We start from the raw sequence: 20,369 nt of genomic DNA on the forward strand, positions 1-20,369 counted from the left end.
AAGGAAGCACCTCAGCGCCCTCCATGACTACTCATGACCACTAGAAACAGTAGTCCACCACTTTCCTGTGAATATCAGATGACAGCAAATTTGTGGGCAAGCAAGCAAGCAAGGTGTTTGCCTCAGGTACGACTGATCACTTCCAGAAAGCACTTCCCAGCTGGAAGGAAAACTCACACCAAGAATCAGTCATCATCAAATAACAAGGATTTAGAGGAAAACAACTTGAAAACCATACAATAAAAATGCTTGTGGGACTGTCTCTGCATGGTTAGATGATGAGTAAAAACAATCATATTCATTGCATTACTGTATTTTTCTACAACGAACATAATCAGAAGAAATGATTAATACCTTATGATCTTAGGATTTTCATAGTAAAGTTAAATGCCTCCCCACTTCTTAAATACTGAGACTCTGACAGTGGAAGTATGCAAAGAAAAAATCATATAATGCACCAAAGGCAGTAATGAAAGCTAAATTACCTGCTTTTAAAACTGTCTATTCCCTCAGTGATAAGATCTAGGGTAATTTTGAAAACATTTCTTCCTAACTGTGTTCTCTAGCTTCTCTGGTCCTCCTCAATGATTACCTACATGATTGATAGAAAAAATTATTCAAATTACTATTTTATACAAGGACAAGTTAGCCCTAGTGTATTAAAATATCATGTATTCTACATTGCTACTCAAAAGATAGGCCAAAATAATAGGGATACATGTATCAATTTATTCTCCAACACAATTTCTTGGAAATGCCTTCAGGTTTGAATTACTTCCCTCTTTCCAAGGATCCACAGAAGTTCAGAGAGGTCAAAATGTACAAACTCTTCTTGAAATTAGCTATTTCAGTGGAAATTGCCAGGTGCCAGATTCCTGGCCATCTCTGCTCTGCAAGCCCAACAGCAGCACACCTGATGAGGCGGGGAGAGATGGTAACAGAGAAAACGGAAGAGCCTTGTGCTTTGGTTTTTAAACCCCTATCACATGCTGTTCATTGCAGGATTAAGGTGTTTCCTGATGAAGGGGAAAAAAAAAACCAACTAAACACAGGGCCAGCTAATTCTTTCATGATGGTTTTTCAAGTTCTTCTTAAGATGAGCTTTTTCTTCCTTTGGCTGCAAAGCCCATTTCTGATGCTCGGTTATGAAAGCAGAGAACAATTTGTCACTTCTATGAATTCCTGTACCTACAAGGCCAAGTTTCATCAGCCCTCCACTAAACAACTTGAAAAATATGACTGTGTTCTTAGGTTAAGGTCAGGGTGCAGGGTTACACACACAGGCAGGATGATTTCTACAGCAGACACAAAAAAGCCAAGGCTCCAGCATCCACTCAATAGAGCCATTTACACTGTAGAGAGAAGGGTGAGCTGCCGCTCTGAGGCACGAGACAGTGGACTCTTTGGAGTTTCAAGACCATGCAGATCTAGGACCCCAATTAAAACACAAGAAAGAAAAGAAAATTTGATATGAGACACAACCCCCCCACAAGTATCCACAACCCTTACTTAAAGTAAATGAAACACTCTGGCCAGTTTCATTTCCTTTCAAAGTGGTTCTTCCAATGGCTGGCTCAAGACACCTTCATTTTGTAGGCTCCTGGTGCGGACACCTGGCTCTATTGTCTTTGGCCACCCTCTGAAGATGGGAGAATGAGATTCTCTAATATTAACATACCCCAAGAGAATAATTCTTTCTGTTAGACTCACATTGGGGTATGGAAGCCTTCAACTACCTGGCATTTCTTTTAATCAGTTACACTGCTTTTAGGCTCTTTTTACAAAGCCATCTGGCTTTGCAGACATCAATACAAAGACTATGAAAACCCCACTTTTTATTGTGGACCTACAATGGGGAGCAATCCACTTCAAAGTGTGTTAAGCTCCCAGAGAGTCTGCATTGTTCAGGCCTCCAAGGAGCCTGGCCATCTAGGAGATAAAAGGATTCTTCTGAAAGTTCCATGTAAAAGAAAATATTTGTTCAGTCCCAGTGTCCCTACAAATGTGATCTTATGCTCCACAGTTGGAAGCCTGAGCAGATGAAAATGAAGGGGCCTTAACAGAAATGGTAGAGACCTGGTCAGATAAATTGGAGGTGGGGAGACACGTGCAGCCCTAAATTAGAGAATGCTGAGGCGCCCTCCTTCCTGTGAATATCCTACTCATTCTCACAACATTTTCCACACCTCAGGAATGGCATTAAGTAGGAACGCTTTGACTTTTTTTTTTCTCACTACTGAATACAACTGCAATTATATTTAAAATATCTTTACTTTCTATCACTTTGACAGATTCACTTTTGAAGTTTTCTATTCATGCATTTCAATAGCCCTATTCCTTTCTAAGAGATAGTATGTTGGCCTTTAACGAATGCAATACTGAGAGAGAGACTGATTTTTTTTTTTTGCAAGTAGCTATTTCATTCATTAGAATTTGAATGCTAGCAGAAATGACAGCAGAAAACAGAGGAGACTGACATTTAAACATTCAGATGTATAAAAATATTATAGGGATTAATAGCAAGGGTCAAATTTAATGTGCCATTTTAAAAGGCAGTCCTTTGACATGACTCAACCTGAAAGTTCAGTGCAGCTGGGGGTACATATCACTATCTCACAATAGGTTTCCCAAAAGATAGAGGCAGCAATTTCTCTTTAAGGCACAGAGAATAGGGGTCACTGACTACTGACCCAGAGGCTTTATCCAAATAAATGGAGCAATCTCGACTCATTTCTTAATGGCGAGAAGACCTGCAGAAGACAAGTGCTCAGGTAACAATTACGACTGATTTATAATTTCTGCAGTAAGCCTGGGGAAAGGGTGAATCCTCACGCCAAAAGAACTACATTTTCCCTGGGGATGCTACTCGTTAGCCCTGACAAGATCTGTTTAAAATTTAAGCAATATGGAAGTCAATGCTGGCAATGGATCTCCAGCATCAATACTTTGCTAACTCCTGAGTACAGAAGTCTTAACATATTCTAGTAGTAGACTAAGCAAAATACCTCCGGAGGTACATCCAAATGTTTTCTGGTCAACACAGCAGCACCTGCACTTGTTTAGTATCTTTATGTTAGACTCAGTCTCTAACACAACCTTGGTTTTTGCTTTTGAAAAAGGAAATATAGGTATCAGATTTTTTTGGATAGATATAAATTATACACACACACACACTTTTTATTTCCCCCCAGTTTGGGGCATCCCCCATCCTCCATTCCTTAAATCCTGTGAGCATTATTTTTATTATTCTAGTGCCTATAGCTTCCCAACTTATCACTTTGTGTCCTCTATTCATGAGTGGATTTTTAGACATCTTGTCCAGGTCAACAAATACTAGCTTCAGTAAAAGTAAACCCCATGGCCACAGTACTGCATGGGGACTCCTACAGTCACTCCCCACCCTCTCCAAGAGTTTTATGTTGTTTGGCAAAAACAGAGGTTCTCTACCCTAATTCAATAATTCTTTTAGGGTGTGAAGTAGTGGGAGAGCCCTGGAACAAATTAAATGGTTAAACATTTAATGGTAAAAGTTAAAAAAAAAAAACCCTTGGATATTTTTTCTCTTATGACACTATATATTATTACTTTTTTACTATGATATTAAATTTCTGGGGAGTCTACCTACCTTCTAGGACAATTTTAAGATTAACAATGTAGAATTTACATAAATATATACATATAATCATATTTGAGATGTGCTGTAATTATATCTTTTTATATTTATGTTTATCAACTGTCAATTTTGATGATGATTAAAACTTGGGTTCAGAAAACACACCTTGAGTTGATGAAAACACAGTTAATGTGGAAACATGAGAAGCCTTTTATTTAGCACAGTTTGTATCATTTGTCATCTTTGCGTATTTCATGATTGACTATTGGATTTGTTGGCTATAATTACCATTTCTTCTTTGCTGTTTATGTTTTCACCAATACCCAATAGAGATTCCTTCAGTTTGGTAAATCTGTCCTTTACAACCTTCACTCCAGACATTACTTATAGAAGCCTTGATCTTTAGCAAAAAGCAGATCAGAAAACAATAAACTTATGTCTATCTCAACCACAGATAGCATCCAGTTATGATCTTAAAAAAAAAAAAAGACCTGGTACCCTTTAATGGGAAGTAATCATAGAGACCAAAACTGGGGTCCATGAAGTGCCTTCTGAATAGTTCCACATAAGTATGAGATAGGAGATAGGGAGTAACCCTTCATCATCACCTTTAGAGCAGAGCAGAAAACTATATTTGGTTTTCTTTCTTCGTTTTGTTTTTGGGGAGTGGGGGGAGGTACTGGGGATTGAACTTAGGGCCATTTCACCCTGAGCCACATCCCCAGCCCTATTTTGAATTTTATATAGAGAGGTTTCACTTTAATATAGAGTGTTTCTTAGCGCCTTGCTTTTGCTGAGGCTGACTTTGAACACAAGATCCTTCTGTCTTAGCCTCCCAAGCTACATATATTGCATTCATGCATAGGCTATGTTTGGTTTTGACTTGGTAAAGATCCTAAGTTCAATAGACAGTTTTGATATAACTAACTTTATTGTCCTTTTTTGGTCTTAGTGTTAGTAATTCAATTTCCCTCACTTTTCTAAATTATGATCTTAAATAATTACATATATGCAAAAAATTCTATACCCATCTATTTATTTGAATTTTACTACCATTAAAATTATAGGAATCTCAGTTTTTGAGACATAATTGTATTTTATCCATATGCCATTCAGTAATAATTATAATACATTAATATTTCACCCTTTCATTTTTGGTAACCGAAAAAATTAATGAGTTTTTCTACTGAATCAAATAAACACAGGCAGGACCTATATGGGGATATTTCTGTATTTCCTTAAGCAAATACATATTTTGGGATTGGGTTATATCTCAGTGGTAGAATATTTAGCATGAGCAAAGACCTGAGTTTGACTTCAGCATAAAAAAAGAAAGAAAGAAAGAAGAGATATAGACCTCACGTTTTGTTTAATGTATACATTCATCTGTAAGCTAACATTACCATTATTTTAAACACAAACAACTTTAAGCTTTAATGCAATGATTCATTTCATGAACAGATTAAAATATTATGTCTGTAATCCCACTTCTGTACCTTGGAGTAATTATACAATTAGAATAGACATGAAGTAAGACCACATTTGAACAAATAAAATTGATAAAAAATAATCCTCAGTAAAATCATCAGTAAATATTTTTCCAATTATCAACTGGGTAAAGAGGTCCCATACTGAGAAATATTAATTTTGGATTCTTTTTACTGTATTGTATTACCTTTCATGTTAAAACGATTTATGATAAAATTCCTGCAATTTTAAATTTTAGAATTAAACTAAAATATGGAAAATAAAAAATAAATGGCAAAAAACAGTCATGTAAAGTATGAAAAGAAGAGTTGTGAATGAGAACTTACCAGACATGACAAGTCACTAGAAAGCCACCGCATTCAAAACAGAATGGTGTAGGAACAGAAATAGACAGATAGGGATGAGAATAGACAATCCAGAAATAGATACAATAACATGTGGCATCTTTACATGAGACCAGGGTAACATTTCAATCCCAGGAAAAATAAAGATTCTTATATAACAAGTAGGACTTAAATAACTGGTTATCCATCTAGGAAAGAAAAAGAATCCTATCTCATATCATGTACGAAGCTTAAAATCAGAGTAAAACAGAATGTTCTTTAAAAATTGGAGAAAAAAACTTAAGAAAATGTTTATCTGACCTTGAGGAAGATGGTACCACCCTGAGCACGACAGAAAACTCAGAAGCAATACAGGAAAAGAAGACGTGCTTGATTAAACAATAATTAACAGGTTTCATTTAGCAAAAGATTACAAACCAGAGATAAAAACCACAAAGATATAGTTGCAAACATACAACAAAGGATTAATATTTCTAAAATACAAGAGTTCCTAGAAATTGAAAATGGAAAAATGGGCTTTTAAAATGAACATGGAATGAAAAAGAGAGAAAATTCATAGACAATACCCACTGAAAATATATTTAGCATTAGTGATAGAAAAGGAGATGGAAATTAAAATAATCATTAGAGATAATAAGATTAGCAAGAATTACAAAGGGCAGTGGCATCCAGTGCTGGTGAGAATGTAGGAAATGGGTACTCTTACGTGTGAAGGTGATTTGCTATTCCTATGGGTAAAGTAAGCTAGCAGTATCTATTAAAATTAAAAATACACATACCGTTTGACCAAGCAATTCCACTTCTGGGAATCTATCCTATAGGAAAAAAAAGGACCAGCACGTAAGGATATAGGTACAAAGATGTTGATTGTAGCATTGTTTGTTGTGGGGTGGGAAATGGGGAGGAAAGGGAGGTACTGAAAATAATATGAATGTCCATTAATAAAGAAACAATAACATGGAATGTAATATATGTATCATGTAAAATATGACATAATCATTAAAATGAATAGGATAAATCTATATCTAGGGACTTAGAAGATTGATAAAATCAAAAAAGCAAATTGAAGAGTGAGTGCTTTACATTTTTGTTAGGACAGGCAGCAGCCATGACTGCAACAAGTCAATGTCTGTGGACACACTTGCCAGGACATGGAGCAGGGAACTGAAAGACACAGACCAGCAGAACATTGGCCACCTAAGATTATGAATGGACACAGGGGTTGAAAGGAATGGGGACTTTTTCTTCCACTCTGTGTAACTCTGTGCTAGTTCACTAGTTACTAAGAGCACAATGATTAATTAAACAATTTTCCAAAATAAATTTAAAAAAAAATTAGCTTGGATTAGTGGCAGTAGAGTACTAGAATTTCCAAACATTCATCTTTAGTAAAACAGTAGCCAATGAACAAATCTTTGTAATGACAGTCTCATGACCATGACTGTGTTCATTTATGGTGACTTGTCCAGTATCTATTTTCTCTCTCCCCAGTGTATATCAGCCACATGTTCAGGTAGGATTGACAACACTTCATTTCTAAGGATTCCTAATTGGTCTACACTACTGCTCTCCATAGGAAATATAATTCCAAGTTACTTACATGGTCTTAAATTTTCTGGTAGTCACATTTAAGAACTTTTAAAAGAAACAGATGAATATAGTCTTTATATTTTTTTTAATCTGACCCAATATATCCAAAATTATCATTTAAATATGAAATGAATATAAGGATTATTAATGAGATATTTCACATTCTATTTTTCCCATCTCAATTTAGACTAGTCATATTGCATGAGCTCAATAGCTACATGTGCCTAGTGACTACTGCACTGGACAGCAGAGGCCTGAGCTAATGAGAGTAACATTATAAACATTGCCAGGCTCATGGCTGGACAAAAAAATTAAAATGGTCCAATCAACAAGAAACTCATGATAACAGAAAGAGACAAATTCTCTCCCAGTGAAAGTGAACAAGAAAAAAGAGTGACCTTGGGAACTGCCGTCAGATGTCCATGGAAGGAAGCCTGCAGAGGGAGAAAGGAGAGCCAGGGTCCTCTATGATAGCCCTGACCTTCTGGATCAATCCCCACACATGAAGCCTGGTGTAAAAAGTCATATTGGCTGGTGAATTTCCTTTATTTTTTTCCAGTCACTTTGGGTTAGTTTTCCTATCACTGGTAATCAAAAGCAGACTAGTTGATAACCCCAAGGACATTGCCATGACCATTCATTCTCTTCTTAAGTGAACTAACTCAGACGTTCCAAATTCCTTCCATTTATTTGTAGTCAAGGTATTCTTTTGTTAAAAAGAATTCTAGTTCTATTTAATAGCATATTTTAAGAATCTTCCAAAAACACTGCCAAAGGAGAGTCTCACAGCAATTCCTGGCCATCCAGGTAACTTTCTGCCATCACTACACAAGAGAACATGTTTTTTCCTCTGGGACTCAGTGCACTTATGTGATCTCAGACAACCAGTGAAGACTCACTCTCATTCCACCTTTGATTCTGCTCTTTCCTCTCTGGACCAGGGCCTTGGACTTTGGCATTACTGACATTTGGGGCAGGTGATTCTTTGTTGGTGTGGGAATAGAGGTTCCCTGTATGTTATTGGGTAGTGAGCAGTATCTCTGCATCTTCCAAATGAAAAAGAAACCCTGTAACACCCCAATAATTCCACCAATGTCTCCAGAAATTGTCAAATGTCACCTTTCAGAGCAACGTCACCCTGAGTTGAGACCCATTGCTCTAGATTAATATTCTGGTCAAGTGTGCAACAGGCCTTCATTGCTTTATATAATTTGGTCCTTAGAGTTTAATGCCACACTCTCCAAGTCCAGCTCAACCACCTCCTCAGGCAGTGGCCTTCTCCCAAGCCCCTGAGCCTCTCCTGGTCTCCCTTCCTCCTCCACTAACTTTTTGATTCCAGGTTCTCCACTGCAGTTCTTTCCAGAAGAAATGTGGGTAGTTCTCTCAAACTCCAACTAGAAATAATTCTCTGAGCTGCTTCTACCGCCACCCACCCAACCATTCCCTTAGGCTTTTCTAAGGGCTTTCTAACAGAGAATGAACTCCTTTCTGGTCACTCATTTCTCATATTGGTCTCCCCAGTGTGGGTTAATCATTTACACCAAAAGTACCCTGTGGAGGCAGTCCTGTCCCCATCTCTCCATACTGTAGCCACTGACACTCTATTCTCTCCAATCCATTTCTAGGCTACAGTTTCATCAGAATTACTCATCAACTCTTCACAGTTCCTCAAATTGATCTGTAATTCAGTACAATTCCAAAAAAGAAAAAAAGAAAAGAAAGAAAGAAAAAAAACATCCCCCTAGGCTTTTTATACTAGCTGACAAAACTGATTCTAAAGTAAAAGAACCTACTACAGTGAAAACAATGGGGAAAAGATGCAGGAAGTTAGAAGGTCCTCACTACTATTATCAAGACTTATATCAATCCACAATAATCCAAGCAGTGTGGCAATGGTGTAAGGACAAATAGACCAAGAACAAAATGGAATAGAAAGCCTGTGGGTGCGCACACATGGGGACACTGAGCTTTGACAAAGATACAGGGCAATTCAGTGGGCAAAGGATAGTTTGTTCGACAATTGGTTCTTGGGCAATTAGATACTTATATGTAAAAACATGAATTTTGATCCATATTTCACTCCACATACAAAAAATGACTCATAATTAGTCATTAGTCTAAATGCAAACTCTAAAACTTCTGAAAGAAAACACAGGAGAAAGCCTTTGCACCCTTGGATTATGCAAAGATGACTTAACACCAAAGTATTTAAAGAACAAGTCAATAAATTAGAACAAAATTAAAAACTCTTGTTTCTCAACAGATCCTACAAAGAGAATAAAAACACAGGCCACAGGACAGGAGAAAATATTGATAGATCATTTCCATGACTTGGGCATCTCTTATCCAAAATTCTTGCAACTTTAAGTGCTTCAGATTTTAGAGCATTTTGGAGTTCAAATTTTTGTATTAGAGTTCAACCTATAGCAGATTTATTTATAAAGACCAAAAGAATATGCAACTCAAATGCCCATCAGCAAGTGAACAGTCAAACTGTAGCACAGCCATTCAATATAGCAATAAAAAGTAATGAATTATTGTTAACATATGCCACAAAAATTAATTTCAAGTCTTACATTAAACCACAATAATCCAGGTAGTGTAAAAAGAACCTGATGCTGATTGGAAGGAGTCAGATCAAAAAACAAATAAAAATAAATAGAGGTGGGTAGGTACAGTACTGTTCCAATTACTTATTTAAATAAATACAAACCTTTAGAGATGGCAGTCATTGGTAGTTGCCTGGTTGGGGTACATGGTAAAGGAAAACTTATAGGAGATATATGAATATACATACATATACTATGTGTATAACATATTATTTATACAATAATAATGTATAAATATAAAATAATAATATATAAACATAAATTACATGTACTTAAAATATGTATTATCTTGCTGGAGGTGATAGTTTTATAGGTGTATACATGTCAGATTATATCAAATTATGCACTTCAAATTATGCATGGTTTATTGTATGCCAATTATGCCTCAATAAAATTGGCTTTTAAAGGGAAAGAACTGCAATGTTAACTGGTAGAGCAGGGAAGGTGATAGTGCTCTTGGGAAGTTGGTTCATGCTACATGGAATTCCATGAGAGGAAGCATTGTGTGGGGGTGTCGAGTTGTTTTGTTGTGTTATATTCTGCTCTGGGCTAAAAGAAACAGATCTCACAGTTCTTGGGATGTTAACAGAGTACAGCTAGGTGATGTTAAACAGTAGATATGGTGTGTGCTGAATGGAAGACTAGACAGAGGCTTATGAAGTACCCTCATTGAACTATCTTTGCTTCAATTCTCCTTTCAAATACCTGAAAAGACAGCCATCACCATCTTTACCATGGTCCTAAACATTCCAGGCAACCTCTTTAAGAAGGAAAAAAAAAAGTAAATAGAAAAAAAAAAAGAATGAGATAAGTGGCCTGAACTCTCAGAGATAATAATTAAGTAATATGCTTTTATCTATATGTTTGACAACAATATTTTCCCTGTGACTGCATTTACACACAAATTAATACCTTGGAGGCACACCTAAAAAAGCTGCCATTGTTCCCCTAAGACATGAAACCTGTATACTGATCTATTAATTTCATTTCAATATGTAATGTCAAGTTCATTTTTAAAACATACCTCATTGCTTCTAGGTGCTTCTTTAATCCACAAGGACTGTTTTTAGCATTTAAACTAATTTACCCTAGACATAAAAAAAAAACCTTCTGCTTATTCTTGCAGATAATTGATTCTTGATTTGTTAAGATAATAAACACTATGCTTGATACCTTGAATTACAAAACCCCTGGTGAACTCATTCATATGCCCCATGCAAAACAAATACTAGTGTTTACTACATTGGCAGAAATGCCCCAGGGAGCAGGGAAAAGACACAAAACTCTCCTTCCAGTGGCCCTGCTGCCCAGCCTAGTGGGAAGGTCCCAGCTTCACCGCACACTTTTTCTGCAGCAGGTACACGTGGAAGTCACATGGTGCCAACCCCAAAAGCAAATGCCCTCTTCGGTCTCTTAAAAAATAAATCAAAAAGATAACCTCTGCCTCTAAGCTGACTTCTCTAAGTAAAAGCACAAACCACCACTGCCCATAACACCGCTGCCCATAACTGCTGCCCATAACAATGACAGACTGCCAAGGAAAACCCAGGTTTAGTAACAATAAGGCACTCAGAGCTAATGTCACCACTAGGTTAATCCCATGCATCTCTAAGACACACAGGAAGTTAGAAGTAACTTTTTTTCCTTCACAATAAAGAACATAAAGGTTATGCTAAACTAATAGTGTCTAATAAACTAAGAATATTTTCATATAAGTATCTCTAAAATATCCAAAGACTTCTTGAAAAAAATATTTCATATTTCTATAACACAGGCATTTAAGATCTTTCCCTCCATACCATACATGTATAAATTTATTATTACAATCTTCATTCTAAAAAAGACATTAAAATATGTCCTTCTAGGTCAAATTCATGCCACCCACTTATGTCCACCTGCAAATCAAATTCATAAACTATAATTAGTCGTTGTTTTTTTCCTTTCAGGCAATTGTGTTGAAAGAACTATCTGCCTAGCATCTCCTAGGGGTGAGAGCCAAAAGTTCTCTGGATGATGTGTGATGTGAAGCAAAGCTCAGATGGTCACCGAGAAGGGAAGAATTATGGAGTTACTGGTATGTTCCACAGGCGTGTCTCATGTTACAACATATAACATTTCGGACCTCATCCAAAAAAAGGAGACTTTACAAAACAACACATTAAAAGACAATGTATGTGTCTTTAGGATGAAAGAAATGACACCCCAAAACCTCAGAAGGTAAGATTCCCACTGCAGTAAAGCAAAAAAATGAAAAGAAAAAAAAAAAGAGTAACCTTAAAACACATTAATTTCTTTTGCAGCTGCTTAGGTCTGACAGTCTGCCACCACCAAAAGTAAAAGAGAAGGGTGTTGAAGTTCCAGGAGTTGTTGTGACAGAGGGACCCAAAGACACTAAGAGAAACACAAGTGCCTCTCCTGTCAGGGCCACAGAGCATCCAACTTACTACCATGCAATGTGGGTAAACAGAGGGCAATACAGAACTCAGCTGCTGCTCACATGTCTAATGATGGATATATTTGGGGGTTGCCAGTTGCTGCAGCTGGGACAATTGCACCCCTGTCACTAGTCTCTATTATTCTGAGGTATGCTTTGCTCCTGGCAGTGGTAGGTGAGTGACTCAAGGTTTTCCTACGAGCTAAGTAGAAGCTTTTAAGAATTGGCCTTGTTTTCCAAAAAAGTTCAAAGAAATTGTGACAAGGATGGTAAAGTCAAACATGCTTTCTGAAGCTTATCTTTTATTTGGTCCATACCATGGATGTCACTGTTAAAATTCATGTCTTTCTAGAACTAAATGTCTACACCCCCTTATTGCCACCCATGTTTGTGACTGGAGCATATTGATCTGAAGAAGAAACATTGCTCCAGTCCCTGGTGGTCAGGAACCCTAAATCCTCATCATGGTTGAAAATCAGTCCACTATCTGACCAAAGCAGGTCCCAAATCCTGAGCTCTCAGTTATTCATTTATCAAATAAAGCTATTTTAAATCAGATTTCTCCTAAGGTTTCTTTTAGTTCTATAATCCTATGATTGAAATATTCCATATGGACAGCTATAATGCCCCACATCATTCTCATCAACACTTTTCTGCCCTAAAACAGAGTTTCAAGAAGTGACCTATATACTATGCTGAAAAGTGAACGATTATTTTAAAAGGGCCATTGAACACAGGGATTTCATTCCCCCACATCCTGATGATACAGAGCCACAATCTGTATAGGTCTGTCTCTGTTGCACATGTAGAAACTTCTATATCAGGGTTTATGATCACAGGATAGAGTGAAAGATCAACCCAGGGATATGAAGTCAACTCCCCCTTTAACACCTCTCCTTGGAAAACAAAATAGCCCCTTGGAAAGAGCTATTCAAATGATCTGGCATTAAAGAAACAGCCCAGTCTACATTGTGGTCTTTTGTCTAACTCAGTAAGACAGAATTTGGAGGAAGAAGGAACAAGGTATAATCCCTAATATGTTTTAACAAAACACACGGTGTTTCCTGCATGCAGGCACTATTATAACCATGTTAGAAATATTAATTGATCTTCTAAACAATTCCTGAATATAACAGTATGTTCACTTTACCAATGAGGGAACCAGGACACATGGAAGTTAAGTACCATTTGAAATCACATACCTGATTAAGTGGCAGAGAGAGGATTCAAAATTGGGCAGTGTGTCCTGAGTCCACACTCTGGACGGCTACCCAGGGATTCTTTACAGATTTGCAGACTGGAGAAGGTGGTTTTCAGTGAGAAAGCACACATATTTACCTGTCCCAGTGGGTCATTCTGTATAGGTCTTACTACAAAGAATTTCTCACTGAAAAACCTTCCCCCAAATCCTGCTGGATTTGGACTTGATAAAAAGTTATCCTAGTAAATATGAAATGGGTATTTTCTTTCATGTTTTTAGGACCCCCAACACTTCCAAACCTCCTGAAGCTCACCTAAGAACAGTAGTTCTCAAATGAAAGTGTCATTTTAGATTTATCTTGAGAATCAGTTAAAAGTACACGGGCATCCATAATGCCCCCCCATTCTATCTTCAGCGTTTTTTTGAAATGCATACCTATTTCGAAAAATCTAAACCTCCCCTAGGGTAACCTAACCCTCTCCACTAGAGCAAATGTAAGTTCTTCCTCTTATTTTCAAAGGTAAAAATATCAATCCTACATTGTTTCCATCTCCCAAATCTCCTCCCTCACTATTTCACAGAAGATAAGTGCATGTGTGATAAGAAATGATGCAAATACATGCCAAATACCAAACTGGCTACTCCATGAATATATAAATGCAATTGACATTCTTCCCAGTCTGAAATCCTCTCTTTACTCTCAGGATATATTACACCGCTCTCTTTTTATATAAACATGCCACTTTAAATGCTAATTCAGATGCAACACTCAATTTTTTCTTCGTTTTGTTTTTGGGTTTCTAACATTCAAAATGACACTGGATTTCTTGTGGCTTTGAGAATACATATTTTGAATTCTTGCTTCAATATTTGTGGGGGTGGGAAGGTAGAAAGTGCTAAGCAGAAAATAAATTTATTTTAAAAGTTATCCAAATGTGGCTTATGTGTCCTTTATTTTGCTTGAATTAAACTCTTTCCCTCTCTCTCAGGAAATGTTGCCTTCACCTTACTGAAAATCTCATAAATCTATTTCACATCAGTTGTAAAACCAAGGTGATTTCCTCTCCTTACATTTTGGAAATAACCTCATTTTACTCAAACTACTTTTCTAAACAGCCAGTCAAGGCATTATGCTCTGAATATACCATGTCTGAATTTAACTTTTTTTTTTAAGTACACAAAACTATGTACAATTACATTAATCCAAGCTTCTTCAATTACATATAAGATTACTTCCTATCTTCCTATCTAGCTTCAAAATAAGGAATTCAACCTTAGAAACTTTCTAATTTAATGCAAGCAATTCAGTATATCTACTATATAACAAATCTGTCTCTAAGGTCCAACAGGCTCAGCTCCACCCAGAGTTTCTTGTGACTGCCAGGTTCCTCTGTCTCTATGGTCCTAACTGTTCTTGGACAATACTGTCTCCCTCTGCTGATCACTCTCATCTTTCTACCCATCTCTAAACACTCTTACACCCATCCAAGAAAGGCAAAATTAGAAATGAGTTAAATCAGTTCATAATTCATGAAGCACAATGGTTTTCAACACCTACTCTACTCTCTGGTAGCCTTGTATCTGGACAGTACACCAGAAGTCTCCCGTTAATGAACTGTCTTCTCTGTGCCCAGAGGTATGGTTGCTACAGTGAGGTACCAAGGAAAACATCCTCAAGATCCAAGCAAATGGATTTCTGGCACTGGGATGTGTGACACTGCAGTAGGTGCAATTATTAAGATCGACAGCTCCTTTATGAAGTGAGATGGGCTTCCCAGCAGGCCTAGCATATGGTAGACAATATGGACACCTACCATACTTACTCCTTGGCCAGCCCTAGTGGACACCAACCACTTTCTAAATAGTGGATAAAAAGGTGAACAGACAAGAAACATAAACACTATTGAAAGGAATACTATTACAAGATGCTGGTATTGTTGTTAGATCAAGACATTAAGAGGAGCCAAGACTCATCTTGTTTCCAGTAATTTAAATACTTCCAGCAATTCCTCAGCATGCAGAGACATATTTTTCCAGGACTGCTATGCACATGATGAGTTGCTTCTGCTTTGGATTCCTGCTGCTGGATACCCATTAAGAATCTTTAAAGTATATATGGCCAAAGAACATAAGGCTAAGAAGTCACCTAAGTGTCAATCATTGCTTCCACTAAAAGAAATGAATAATCGCAGAAACTTTTATAGATCACAGACCTAGAAACAATGCACTGAGGCTCATAATTAAACAAGGTAGAAGAAATACCATTTTAAGTACAGGGAGAATCTACTGCTAAGAATAGACATTACAATTTCCTTCTTCTCTGGGTAGAGAAATCTCTAAGACCATTAAAAAGCAGTACGGGAGGAGAGGAGGGAGCTAGCATAACCAATTTCCTGCTCCTCTCTCTGGGGTATAAAAGCTACCAAGAAACTCTAGGGAATTCAAAAAAGAAGAAGAAGCAGTCTCTGTCCTGGAGAGCTGTTTATTTGGGCAATTAACAGAACACAAAGGAGTCCTTTAAAAATAAGCAGCTGCTGCCAGGGACACCTTGGTTTTGTTTCTAGCCATCCATTAGGTCATATCTTGGGCTTTTTTTTTTTTTCATTTTTCCACTCTTTTTTTCCCTTTCTGCCTAAACGAAAACTCTTCCCAGAGAGTTTTCCACTTAGAAATGTCATTTGAGGACTTAAGTTCTAAATATGGGAAAAACCTCAATAAAAGACCCATCATACTAATGCACTTTTATATAAACAGATTGTTCAGATTAGTTATTGACAACAGCAAAATCATGACAAGGGTGTTTCTGTGTCCCACACTGAATATAAACCACAAAGAACCTGGCATCTGCCAAACAGCCATAGAATCACGGTCTCTCTTCACAGAGCAGGTTTAGGGGCAGGCTAGACAGAAGAAGCACAGCACCATCACTGCTCCAGGCTCCCAATCTGGTGGGAGATACAGTCTTGTGTCCATTACACAAACAGCCACACAGGGTAAGTTACATAGTGGGTTCCTTGCTGAGTACAAAAGCACAATCAAAGTCAGGCTAAAAATCCAGAGCAACAAATCCAGTTCAGAAGCTAAATGTTATATGATCACATATGCAGTTATCTCAATTGCTTCCCCTCCCCTACCTGCAGTTAGTATTATAATGAGGCATTTCAAGAGTACCAGAATTTATCCTTATATTTTTTTTTTCTGTGATGTTGTGCCATTAACCAATAGGTGGCTAGTGCAGCAGATCTTCCAATTGTTATAAAATTGCACTCGTTGGGGCCGATGTTCAGCAAGAGACAAAAGCAAACCAAAAACCCTCAGGAAACAAAATGCAGGTTTGGTATATTCTCTTATTCAAAGCAGATTTTTTTAATATAATTTTTCTTCAAATCAATTTTTAAATCTGTGTAAATACTTGGCTAAAACAGCTTGAATTCTACTTTTATAAAATCACTGAGTAGTTTATATAAAACATTTCAATACAAAAACAAAGAGGGTAAAATATAAAATATACAAATACACATGTGCACACAATTACTTCAGTGATACATAAAACTTCCTGTTGAGCCACTCAACTCCCATTTCAGTCCTTTTCTGCACTAGTAAATAACCTTCATTATAAACTTGCTTTCCATGCATGTTTTTATACTTTTACTATAAATGTTCTTACAAACAACACAATATATTTTTCTGCATCTTTTTAAATTTTACAATGCTAATGCTATCATGCCTGTGGAATTTTCATTGTGTTTGTGATAATCATAGCTGTCGATACAGACACTACAATCCTTTTACCTGTAGTATAGTACTTCTTTGAATAGCTCTATCATGATTTTAACAGGTTGCTGGGAGGAGAGGAGCAAAGAGTGTGATAACTTTAGCTCCAAGAAGAATGAGAGGGAAAATGCTGGAAGAATATGGGATCAAAAGCGTTGGTGAGGGCTGGGGTTGTGACTCAGGAAAAGAGTGCTCACCTAGCATGCACGAGGCCCTGGGCTCAATCCTCAGCACCACATAAAAAATAAATAAAATAAAGGTATTGTGTCCAGCTACAACTAAAATGTGTGTGTGTGTGTGTGTGTGTGTGTGTGTGTGTGTGTGTATGTATAAAGCTGTGGTGAAGAGAAATTCTTTGAATGGAAAAATTAAAGCAAAAAAATCTAGGATCCTTAGGGTAGAGTTAAAGTCTAGAGCCCAAAGAGGGAGAGGATTGGAAAGCCTGGGAAAACTGATCTGAAGTCACTTGCCATACCAGGTCTGAAAGCAGTTCCTTGAATTTTCTTTTTCATTACTTTCTTTTACTATTAAAAAAAGGAGGTTGCAATAATTGCCTTTGCCACCTTTTCACATGTATGTAAGACAAGAGAGCCTTCAAGTTATTTCATTCAAAATGACTGTAAATTGAAAATTAGGAAGAATATGGATTATATTTTTCTAGATAGATTATAAGTTGCTTTTTCATACTTTTAAGCAATAATAAAAAGCATATTTTCTGTGTTCTTTTATTTGTGAAAGCTTTATGTGTATGTTTATCTATAATTGTGGACATAAAAATGATCTTTAAATGTATGCTAAACAATACTCAAATGTTTTTTCAACAAACCTAACAGATCTTGTAAATTATGTAATGGTGCAAATGCTATTTAAAAATATCAACCCTTCAAGACACACGAATTGGAAGCAGATCACCAAAACAAGGTACCTCGTTCGAAAAGCACAGCCTCTCTGAAGGTACACACCCTCTGACAAATTCAATCACATCACCACGTAACTAAAAACAAATGAGGGCTGGACTATACTGTGATGTTGCTCATTGCTAAACTCAACAGAACAGCAGCCCCAAAACACCTTCTGGGAGAAGGCATAGAAAGATTTTGAAATTATTCGTGCAGGAGGCATCTGGGTAGTAAATAAGCTGAGAAAGCGTTAAAGGGACTTATAACCAGGTACCATGATGTTGGCTAATACTGTTACCTGATAAAGATACACTTGTGCCCTTCTTCATTAGATTTGTATTAAAATCACTCCTAAAATTTTTTTAAGAACTATTTTTTTTTCTCAAAGTCCTAAAAGAACCTTGCATGGGAAGAATGACTCCTGCCACCATGGGGTTCACTGAAAACATCTAGTGGCCTTGAGCTCCAGAAAAGAAAGTTATATAAGGCATCATTAATTTGGGGGAGAATATTTATATTCAATAAAAAATACAAAATAGCATGTTTACTGTGGAGTTGCTTCACTTGGTAGTATTTTCACAAAACTTACTGGAAAATATAGCTTTAGTATGACATATACACTGTGTTTTTATTCTGTCCTCTGAACAGTCAATTGGTATTTACTGGGGAGGGGACTTTAAATGGCACACAATTCTTTCCCTTACTATGTACTTAAAGCATAGGCTTTCAACAAAATTCACTCATTATCCTTTTTTTCATTAAAGATTACATTCTCAAGCAGAGAAATTTAAATATCTTCTTTTTTGTTGTAAATTTTCAAATCAACTCATGGATATTAGTTAATATTAACAGAATTAAGACTTACGCAACTGCAAAACGAGAAATGGCTCTAAACAGATCTAAGGAATTTAATTTGCTAAGTACTATGATCTTTCTAAAAATTATTGGAAAGTTATTGGGCTGAGGTTGTGGCTCAGGTAGAGTGTTTGCCTAGCATGCGTGAGACACTGGGTTCGATCCTCAGCACCACATAAAAATAAAATATGTGGTGTCCACCTATAACTAAAAAGTGAATGTTAAAATAATTTTAAAATATTGGAAAATTATTAATAGAGCTAAGCACAATCTATTATAAAGGCTAGCAAAATTTGTCTGAAGTTCTAAAGTTTTGAAATTTGGCATAGAAGAAAAATCTAAGGTGTTGAAGCCCTAAATAAAAGTATAAACAAATTAAGATTTTTTTTCCTATAAAGATAGTTCATGGGGGCTGGGGATGTGGCTCAAGCGGTAGCGCGCTCGCCTGGCATGCGTGCGGCCCGGGTTCGATCCTCCGCACCACATACAGACAAAGATGTTGTGTCCGCCGAGAACTAAAATAAATAAATTCTCTTTCTCTCTCTCTCTCTCCCCCCCTCTCCTCTCTCTTTAAAAAAAAAAAAAAAAAAAAAAAAAAAAGATAGTTCATGTAGTTTTAGTCTATTTTTCTTATTTGTGATTTCTCATTATGATGGGAAACATCAAAAGTTTGAACTCTTGCAAGTTGAGGAAAGAGTCCTAATAATGATACAAAAGAGAAAAGTGTTTAATTCTAAGGGCATTTCCTAATGCAACCTATTTGGCCATTGTCCTATAGTACAGAGAAGAGGAAGCTGGGAGCTAATGACAATCTGTCTAAGCAAAATTTCCAAGAATAATCATCCAGTGTCCACCCGGAAGCTTAAACTTAAAAAGGAGGAGGAGGATAAAGGGGAGGAGGAGGAGGAGAAAAATTGTAATACAGTGTTCACAGCTCATGAGGTTTGGGTTCCAAGATACAAAGGCTAAATATTTCCAAAATTTAGGAGAAAGGATGAATCCTACCTTTCAATCCTCACACTTATCTCAACAGTCACCATATATTTTTCTAATCTTCCACAGAGAGATTTGTGAAATTTTATCTTAAAGATTACACTATTTTTTAAAAAAGAAATTGCCCTTCCACTAACATTATTTCAATATAAACTAGAGAGCAAATCTAAATACTTCTAGATCAGTTCTTATGTAAGTACTAGTTAATAACAAATCTACCCTGAACACAGTAGCATATTAAATGCAATTAATTCCATTCAGCAAATTGCTAATGAAAAAGCTATGATTTATGCAAATATATTATTTGCCTTAAAAAATGAAGGGTTGAGACACTTTATAAAGAAACCAAATCAAGGTTCATAAATCTTCTGTTTTAATACAAGAACACTACATGAATCAGTTCAATAAGATCTGGATCTAAGAGTAAAGTTCAGCAGACTCAAGTCTTTATCAATTCACATGCAGAAGTACACAACTGCATAAAATAAAGTGTATAAGAAACTATCACAAACTTCCAGAACATACAGATGAGCACTGATTTCTGAGATCAATTTCTACTATCTGTCATA

At 36.6% G+C, this 20,369-nt stretch overlaps 1 protein-coding gene across 10 annotated transcripts in view; it reads right to left on the reverse strand.

Moving 5' to 3' along the window:
- The window catches only part of Mast4 (microtubule associated serine/threonine kinase family member 4), a 554,645-nt gene that overhangs the window by 239,977 nt on the left and 294,299 nt on the right, over positions 1-20,369 (reverse strand). For 5 of the 10 annotated variants that reach the window (XM_078015707.1, XM_040273127.2, XM_040273130.2 and 2 more), the window contains one exon: positions 6,225-6,260. The exons of the other annotated variants lie outside the window; for them this stretch is intronic. In XM_078015707.1, the coding sequence (XP_077871833.1) occupies positions 6,225-6,260 (36 nt within the window). The remainder of the gene's footprint in view (positions 1-6,224; positions 6,261-20,369) is intronic. 10 annotated transcript variants of the gene reach the window in all.

The sequence above is a fragment of the Ictidomys tridecemlineatus genome, chromosome 1 (assembly GCF_052094955.1).
Source record: "Ictidomys tridecemlineatus isolate mIctTri1 chromosome 1, mIctTri1.hap1, whole genome shotgun sequence".
Classification (NCBI taxonomy): domain Eukaryota; kingdom Metazoa; phylum Chordata; class Mammalia; order Rodentia; family Sciuridae; genus Ictidomys; species Ictidomys tridecemlineatus.